At 50.0% G+C, this 9,135-nt stretch overlaps 2 protein-coding genes across 4 annotated transcripts in view; one reads left to right on the forward strand and one right to left on the reverse strand.

The window, feature by feature from the left end:
- Nucleotides 1–221, reverse strand: part of Deaf1 (DEAF1 transcription factor) — a 33,687-nt gene extending 33,466 nt beyond the window's left edge. The window contains exon 1 of the mRNA XM_029556774.1: nucleotides 1–221. Within this exon, the coding sequence (XP_029412634.1) occupies nucleotides 1–80 (80 nt within the window). The 5' untranslated portion in view covers nucleotides 81–221.
- A 195-nt stretch (nucleotides 222–416) lies between these two features.
- Nucleotides 417–8,875, forward strand: Tmem80 (transmembrane protein 80). 3 transcript variants are annotated; one of them, XM_029556775.1, is made up of 6 exons: nucleotides 417–750; nucleotides 5,216–5,363; nucleotides 5,485–5,504; nucleotides 6,170–6,263; nucleotides 6,342–6,434; nucleotides 8,413–8,875. In XM_029556775.1, the coding sequence occupies exons 4-6, from the start codon at nucleotides 6,191–6,193 to the stop codon at nucleotides 8,616–8,618; spliced, it is 372 nt and encodes a 123-aa protein (XP_029412635.1). In that variant the 5' UTR covers nucleotides 417–750; nucleotides 5,216–5,363; nucleotides 5,485–5,504; nucleotides 6,170–6,190; the 3' UTR covers nucleotides 8,619–8,875. The 3 variants fall into 3 exon arrangements, with proteins under 3 accessions (XP_029412635.1, XP_008852621.2, XP_017659045.1); XM_008854399.3 differs by lacking the exon at nucleotides 5,216–5,363; XM_017803556.2 differs by lacking the exons at nucleotides 5,216–5,363; nucleotides 5,485–5,504 and having other exon boundaries at nucleotides 6,082–6,263.
- The last annotated feature ends 260 nt before the right edge of the window (nucleotides 8,876–9,135 follow it).

The following is a 9,135-nucleotide window of genomic DNA, read 5'->3' on the forward strand; positions in this document are numbered from 1 at the left end:
GCCGCCACAGCGGCCGCGGCCGCCACCGCTGCTGCCTCGGCCAGGCCCAGCTGTTTTGCCGCCGAGTCCGAGTCCTCCATCCGGACTCCGCCGAGCCCGCCCGAAGGCTCCGTCCGGGGCCGCCCGAAGCTCCCGGCGCAGAGCCCGAAGCAGGGCCCGAACGGGCCGCCCGAGTCGGGCCGAGGCCGCCCGAAGCCACCGCCCGAGCAGCGACCGAAGAGGCAGCCAGTCGCCCGCCGAGCCGAGCCGACGTCCAGAGGGTGGACCCGAGAAGGGTCGAAGCTGGTCGAAGTGAGGAGCCGAGTCAGTCCGAATGGTTCCGAAGCTGCACGAAAGTGTCCGAGCGTTTCTTTCTCACTGTCTGGGAGGCTAATCTGACTGTCGTCACTAGCAATAGAGCTGGCCAACTCTGGGCAGATTTTCTCTGGCTTCCGACGCGGTTTGACCTCGGAGAACGAGCCTGGCTCCACTGACTTTTTCCGCCCGCTCCGGCGGCGGCGGCAGCCGAGGTCACCCGAGGCCTAGCCGAACTCCGCCGAACGTCTCCGAGCCGAGTTCTCCGGAGCCTCAGTGCCCGCCTCCTCCTGTCCGAAAGTGCCCGAGTGCTGCCGGACGGGCGAGTCGGGCCTCGGCCGTAGTCGACCGCCGCTCCGGCGCGCGGCGGGAGGAGCGAAGATGGCGGGAGGGTGCAGCCTAGAGGCTGCTGGGAGCGCGGCGGACCCAGCTGCAAGATGGCGGCCGCGCGGCCAGGTGAGGCGGGCGGGGCGGTGCTGGCGCCTTGTTGGTGTAGTGGTGCAGTCGTGATGCCGGACTTTGAGGGCTGGCTTGACACTTCCTCTGCCGCCACCTCGCCAACCCAGTCTGGTGACTAAAGCCCCCTAGGTCCGAATTTCTGCTTTTAGATGGGGAGGGCGCGAACGTGGTCCCATTGTCGTGGCGCACGCCACAGACCCTGGGCTGCTGTCCCGCGGCTCATCTGGTATACCAATGGTATAACTGAGGAACACACTGGGCGACCCCAGTAAACAACTATATCACACCTTGGTGCACCCTGGACCCACCTATGACGCATCCCAGGTGCATCTTCAGCTCACCCTTGGATACCCGCAGCTCACCTCAGGTACACCCACGACACACCTTGCTGCCCACCCCGGGTACACCCATGACACACCTGTGGCTCACCCCAGTGTGCATCCCTGGCATACCCCTGACTTGCCCTGGGCACACCCAAGATACCCATAGCATACCTTAAGCTCGTCCCAGGCACACCTGTGGTTCTCTCCAGTCCATCCATGGCATACCTGAGGTATACCTTGAGTACATCCACGGCACCTGGCCCACTCTGACACACTCTAGACGCAATCATGGCATAATGTCAGTTCATCCAGGGCACACACATGGTTCACCCGCAGCTTACCTCAGGGCACACAGTAGGCAGGCGCACACACACACACACACACACACCTGTGGCTCACTGGAGTCTTGGGCAGCCAGAGGCTACTGTAACCCATACTCCCAAGTCTGGGGACGAGACCTGGGACCAGATGATAAGAGGGCAGGCAGGGTCAGATGCCAATAGCCTAGGTCAGAAGCTGGTCATAATTAGTACAGGCTTCTGTGTGACTAGCCATCATTCTTCCAAATGTTCTTTCATGGAACAAATTTCAGGAATGTGGTTATACTTAGCCACCCTGTTCTTGTAATACCACAGATTTAGGAGTGCAAGTTTGTGATAAACAGAAAGCCTTGGGTGGGAGAGTGGTCTTGGAATTAAGTCACATAAAAGACCTTGTTTCTGGGGCTGGAGAGATGGCTCAGCAGTTAAGCACACTGACTGTTCTTGCAGAAGACCTGGGTCCGAGTCCCAGCACCCACATGGCAGCTAACAACTGTCTGTAACTCCAGTTCCAGAGGATCCGACAGTCTCTTCTGTCCTCTGCGGGCATTGCATGACATGGGTGCACTTACCTACATGCAGGCAGTACACGCATACACATAAAAATAATAAAAAAAATATATTTTTTTAAAAAGACCTCATTTCCAAGCAGGACTGAGTCCAGTCCAATAATCTCAGCAGTTGGGAGGCAGGCAGATCACTGAGTTTGGGCCACTCTGGGCTACATAGTGAATTCAAGGCCAGCCATAGCCACAGTGTATGACCTTGTCTCAAAATAAAAACAAAGGTCCCATTTCAATATTCCTTGTCTCAGGGCTATACTACAGCTACAAGTAGGCCAACTAGAAAGAACCAGCTCTACAGTCTGATACCTTAGAACCGTTTTGATATGTGGATTCAGAATTGCCATACTTTACCTGTGGAAGCCAAGTGTGGTGCTCACACCTATAATCCCAGCACTTGACAGGCATGGTGGTGCATGACTTTAATCCCAGCACTCAGGAGGCAGAGGCAAGCATATCCCTTTGAATTTGAGGCCAGCCTGGTCTACATAGTGAGTTCCAGGCCCTCCAAAGCTGAATAGTGAGACCTTACTTATCTCAAAAAGATAGATAGATGATAGATAGATAGATAGATAGATAGATAGATATATAGATAGATGATAGATGATTGATTGATATATAGATGGATAGATAGATGATTGGTAGACTGATAGGGATAGATGATACATAGATTAGATGATAGATAGATAGATAGATAGATAGATGATAGATAGATAGATAGATAGATAGATAGATAGATAGATCAATAGATGATACATAGATAGAGAGATAATAGGGTATAATCCAGCATCTGGAAGGCCGAAGCATGATTCAAATTCAGGGCCAACTTGAGCTAGGTAGAAAACATTGTCTTAAAAAACAAAAACAGGCCGGGCGTGGAGGCGCACTCCTTTAATCCCAGCACTTGGGAGGCAGAGGCAGGTGGATCTCTGTGAGTTCGAGGCCAGCCTGGTCTACATAGTGAGTTCCAGGACAGCTGGGGCTATAGGGAGACCCTGTCTCAAAAAAGACAAAAAGTTAAAAAAAGGAGGGGGGCTGGAGAGATGGCTCAACAGTTAAGAGCACTGACTGCTCTTGTAGAGGACCCGTGTTCAATTCCCAGCACCCACATGGTGGCTGTGAACCATCCTTAACTCCAGTTCCAGAATCCGACACTCTTCTGACTTCTGCAGCATTTCACAACATGGGTGCACTCACATACATGCAGGCAATACACTCATACGCATAAAATAAAGATAATAAAATATATTTTTTTAAAAAGTCCCTACCACAAGAGGGTGTCTTAACAGCTTTTGCCACACCAGGAAAATTTTATTTCTATGGTGAACTTCTGCCTCATATTTGTTAGTAATCACACTGTGGTTACAGTAAATCATTGATAAGAAGTGTTAAGTCCCAAAAGCCATGCTACAGTTCAGCCAAAATGAACCCCTGTAGGTTGGAAATTGTTAGGATAGTTTATTTAATTAATTAATTAATGAGTTATTTTGATACTATGCCATTTGATGATTTTATACATTATTTAAACATTTTTTAATTATATGTATATGTGTCTGTGTGGAAGAATGTGCAGAGTACAGTTGCCCACAGAGGCCAGAGACAGCATTGGATCTCCTGGAGCTGTAGTTACAGGTGTTGTGAGCTGCCCAATGTGGGTGCTGGAAACTGAACTCAGGTCCTCTGAAGAGCAGTCCATGTTCTGAACCACTGAACCCTCTCCCTAGCCCCTTACACAGTTTTTTTCCTAAACCCCACAATTTTTTTCAAATTTTTAAAAATTTATTTTTATTGTATGTACATGAATGTTTTGCCTGCATGTATGTAGGTACAACATGTGCATGCAATGCCCATGGCGGTCAGAAAAGGCCATCTGGGGGCTAGAGAGATGGCTCAGCAGTTAAGAGCACTGGCTGTTCTTGCAGAGGACACAGGTTCGATTCCCAACACCCACATGGTGGCTAAGAACCGTCTGTAACTCCAGTTCCAGGAGATCCAACAACACCCTCTTCTGACCTCCTCAGGCATTGCCTGACAGGGTGCACTTACACCCATGCAGACAGTATACTCATATACATTTTAAAAACTAAAAAAAATAATAACAATAAAAAGAAGAGGCTATCTGATCTCTGAGACTGTAGTTACTTTACAGATGATTGTTAGCCACCATTCTGGAACAGGAACACAGGTCCTCTTGCAAGAGCAGCCAGTGTTCTAGTCACTGAGCCATCTCTCTAGCTCCATGCCCCATAGCTTCAATCTGTAATAATAAACAACCAATAGATGAAGTTGACAGGTTTCTGGACACTTTTATTTTTGCAGTGCTGGGGATTGAACCCAGGGTCTTTTGCAGTGCTAGGCAAGTGTTCTACCATTGAACTACATCCCAGCCATGACACTAGCTTTTACAAAAAGGATCCAAAGGGACAAAAATTCCAATTAGTGTGAAACTGACCCCAATAATGACAGGTATCTAGATAGCCTAGTTTAGCTGGGGCCTGGAAAAGAACAGATCAGGTTTAGAGAGCATCTGGTGGAAATGTGATGCTTTTCCCACAGCACTTGGCTTCCTGCTCCCACACGTGCCCCTGCTAGGAGGTGGTCCAGAGGCTATTGCTAATGTCCTGTTTACTGGTTTATGGTTCACCCACACAAGAGTCCACAACTCCAGAGCAGACAGTCTAAAGTCCACTTGTGAAGTCACTTTCTATCCTACTGTCGTCCCTGGGACTGAAGAGGGAACAGAGCAGGAGATGGGCATAGTCTGAGTTCGGGGGCTGCCCTGTCTGCTCAGAAGTACAGCCTCTTTTACAGGAGGTTTTGGCCAAATTCTGAGTTTTTAATGGGGGGTGCATGCACAAGTAGAGACATGTAACTGGTGTGAGCCTCTCCAGAAGGCAGTCTGGGCTACAATCACATTCCATCCAAGGATGGGCCAATGGATTTTCAAGTACAGAACCTCAAAGACACAAGCAAGGCTCCATCACACCCCAGCAGCTGATTGTCCCAACACGAGGGACGAGTAATACCTGCATGGGGTAGGAGAGCCTAAGAGGTCACATCACTGGGTAGCTGGCTTTGTTTCTCCCCAATAGTTCTTTTGGGGAAATGAATAAATTCCAGGAGAAAGCAAATACCTGTGATCTGTTGTAACCCAAATCAGAAAGAGTGTCCACCTAATATACATGTGTGTGCGTAGAAACCACATGAGGTGAATAACCTGCTGCTTGGTTTTGTTTTACACCATTTCTTTCCCGAGGTGTGAATCTCACTTAGCCTGTTGGATCTGACCTTAGGCTGCGTCAGGCTTCACTTCTGCCTCGCCGCTGTGCCCCTGGTGCAGGCTCTTCCCACTTTGGGTGTGGGAAGTCAGAGATTGCCACATCCTAGAAAGGATGGATGTAGAGGTGAGACAAGCAGCTTGCTGTGGCCATGGTAATGACACATCCATCTCTAAGTGTGAGATGAGAGAACTAAATGGCCACTGTGTCACTGCTAATGTCTCACTGATGATCCTTCCTCTTCTAGGAAGAGGCCCATCCAAGGTGGTATCCTGCTGCTGCTGCTGCTGCTTCCTGAGCCCTTGACAGGCACAGCCCTTTCAAAGCAGGACCATGCTGGGTTGCCACAGTCAACTCTCTGCCTTTTTTGTGCCTTTTGTGACTCACCCCACTTTTTCTTAAATTCTGACTAGTAACTTATAAGGGGGAGAAATGTTCCCTAGTGTGCTGGCTGTCTTCCACCGGCTCAGGCCTGTTCCCAACACAGGTCTGGTACTCTGGGGGAAAGGCCACTCACATGCTACCAGTCAGACCACCGTGGTAGGAAATTAAAAGCCCTCAGTTTGGATGGCCAAGAACTTTATTTTCTCTAAAAAAATGAAAAGGGTCCTGTTTTTCTCTGTAGGGTGAGGAGTTCCCTCTGTCCTGCCTGTAGCTCCTGAGGACTGCGGTACTTAGACCATGCAGGGTGGGACGGAATCCAGCATTACCCTTGTGACCACTGGGCACCCTCAGGTGACCACTCTAGGAGCCCATGTAGCAATAGAAGCCCCAGGTAGGCAGGAGCCCGCAGCTAGATCCCATAGTCATCTGTAGGTGTTTACCCAGACCTGCTGGTTTGCAGCCATGGGTGGCAGAACTGGTCCCTCTGCATGGCCGCCTGGACAGGTGCACCCCATCAGTGAACTTAAGGATCCTTGACTGCCTACCAGCTCTCCTCAGTTCCTCTTCAGATGCTGTTTCACCTCGGCGGGCTGTACTCTGCCCTATATTTCCTAGCTATGCTTGCAACGATCACATATAAAAGTAAGTTATGTGTGCCAGTCCCACCAAGGGAGTCATGCCCCCAACAAGCTGACCTGAGTCCTGGCTGTGTGTTCCTAGGTCAGGTTTTCAGCTATCCTCATAACTGCCTGGTGCTGGATCTGGCTCTCTTGCTTCTGATGGGAGTTCTGGAAGCAGCTCGGCTCTACCTAGGTGAGTTGGCTGTGAAACCATAAAAGGCTATGGTTACAGAGGTGCTGTCTTGAACATTCTGAACCCTTAAATATTAATCATTTTACAGTATGGTTCTTGGAGGCATTTTCTTTTTATACAATTTTTTTTTTTTTGGTCTTTTTTTTTGAGACAGGGTCTCCCTGTAGCCCCAGCTGGCCTGGAACTTGCTATGTAGACCAGGTTGGCCTTGAACTCACAGAGATCTGCCTGCCTCTGCCTTCCAAGTGATGGGATTAAAGGCAGCTTAATATTTTTAATTTTAATTTTATTTTTATTTTTTGGTCTTTTTGAGGCAGGGTCTCCCTGCAGCCCCAGCTGGCCTGGAACTCACTGAGATCCACCTGCCTCTGCCTTTGGAGTGCTGGGATCAAAGGCCTATGCCACCATGCCTGGCTGAGACATTCTTATTCAAACAGCTTCACCTTATGGTGTCATTAAGTATTAACCATTTATTCAAAGCTTTGTTCCAAGAATAGGTAACACTGGTGGCATCCTTGAGTCTTGATTATACTCTATAGCTGCATTCGGACCAGAAGCCCAGCTAGAGCTAGAGCTCCAGAACATGCCTCGAACCCCCTCTTCTCCATTTGTTTCAGCTGCTGAGGAGAAAGTGTGGGAAGGAGGTCTGGAGATTGTCGGATCCATGCAAGGGCAGGGGACCCTGCCTCCCAAGCTGGCTCAGGGCTAGCACTCTTGTGGTCACTCTCAGCCCGTTCCCTCTTTTCATTACTTTATTTATTTTAGTTTCAGACAGTGACCTCTTGTAGCTGAGGCTGCCTTGACCTCCTCATCCTTCCGCCTCTGCCTTCTGAGTGCTGGGATTATAGTTGTGCACCACCATGCTTATTTTTTTATTTTTATTTTTGGCATTGGAGAGGATGGAACCTACTACAGCTTCATGCATGCTAGGCAACCACTCTACGAACTCTTTCTAAGTCATACAGTTGATTTAGGGTAGGTTTGCCTTAGAGACAAGTAACAAAAAAGTAAATGTGAAAGTTTCCCTCCCCAGAACTGGCTGAGGTGTCTTGCACCCTCCAACTCTGCCCCTGCCTTTTTCTATATGCAGTCACAGGCATGTATAGAAGGTACCACTTGGCATGTCACACTGCCAAGTTCTGACCTCAGGCTTGGTGGTGCCTTGTATAGAGAGGAAAGGTGACAGCACACAGGGAAGCTGGCTTCTGCCCTCCCTCTTGTTATCACGTATGGTACCCCTGGCTGAGAGTAACAAGTTTCTTCAATGCCCATCATACACACAACACCAGTGCCTGCTTCTGAGGATTGTGCTGGAACAACACAGCTTGCTCAGTAGGCAATGCTACCCACAGGAAGTGCGTACTGTTACTGTGTGGATAAGGAATCAGGCCAGCCCTTCAGGGTGTCCCGTAAGGGGCTGTCAATATTGAACCTTTCCAAACACTTGGCACTCAGCGGGCCCTTGGGCACCCCCAGCAGCTGGAGTCAGCATACCCAGGACACCCAGGGCTAGGGTCAGCAGACCTCCAGGCACCCCAGAAGCTGGGGCTGGAAGACCATTAGTCACCCCTGGCAGCTGGTCAACTACTGACAGATACAAGGTGGCATTTTCCATGACTGACCCATTTGTTTGTAAAATGGGCAGTTTTGTTTTTCATGTGTATTCATGAAATTTTCCAGAATTGGCCCACCTTAGTCCAGAGTAAAATATTTTTAGACATTTTAAACAAAATCCCTTTGATCCCACTTGGAGTTAGGAAAAGGTGGCAGATGCCTACAGTTTTAAGAGACCAAACTTTCTATGTCTTGAGACTACAGAGACAGATTTAGCTGTTGGCACTTTCCAACATGAGGTGGCCACAGTGGGTCGTTTTCCCAAGTTCCATGAGCTCATGTTGACCCTTAGCAGCTGCAACACCTGGGGCTGGGTGGTCAGTGGGGTGTCCTGCTTCACTCTCATGTTTGCTCTGCTCTCCAGGCACAAAGGGCAACCTGACAGAGGCTGAGGTGCCATTGGCTGCCAGTCTGGCATTCACAGCAGGCAGTGGCCTCCTCTCTGTCCACTTCCTGCTCCGGCAGACAGTTGTGCTATGGATGGACTCGGTCCTCAGCGCCACTCTCCTGGTGCTGCATGGGCTGGAGGCTGGCCTGCAGGTGGTGGTCATTGCTGACTTCATCAGGTAGACACACCAGCACAGCCTGAATAGCAGCGTTCCTCCTCAGCTCCCAGCCAACTCCCCTGCTGCTGGACAAGGAGGGCCTCTTTCTTACTGATTTTTTATAGATGGATTTAGATGGTTTACAATTTTTTTTTTTTTTTGCAAAGTGGGTAGAGGAACCAGGGAGGGACAAATGTCAGGGGCCTAGGTGTTGAGAATGGTCACTGTGGGCAGCTAGCTCTTGAATCCCAGGAATGTCCACTCAGGCCCTGTGGCTGGGGGGGGGGGGGGGGGCCCCCCGTTGAGAATGGTCACTGTGGGCAGCTAGCTAGTGAATCCCAGGAATGTCCACTCAGGCCCTGTGGCTGGGGTCCTGGCTGCAGCCTCAGGACCACCAGTGATCAACAGGCCAGAGGGAGGCAAAGCCTTTGCGGAGGGAAGCTGCTGGGGGCAGCACAGGGCCCCACGTTGTCACCACCTAAAGAAACAGGATCCTGGAAGTTTCCACAGCCATTCCCCCAGGAAGGAACTGGCTGCATTGT

Source organism: Nannospalax galili, unplaced genomic scaffold (assembly GCF_000622305.1).
Source record: "Nannospalax galili isolate Female #2095 unplaced genomic scaffold, S.galili_v1.0 scaffold507, whole genome shotgun sequence".
Lineage (NCBI taxonomy): Eukaryota > Metazoa > Chordata > Mammalia > Rodentia > Spalacidae > Nannospalax > Nannospalax galili.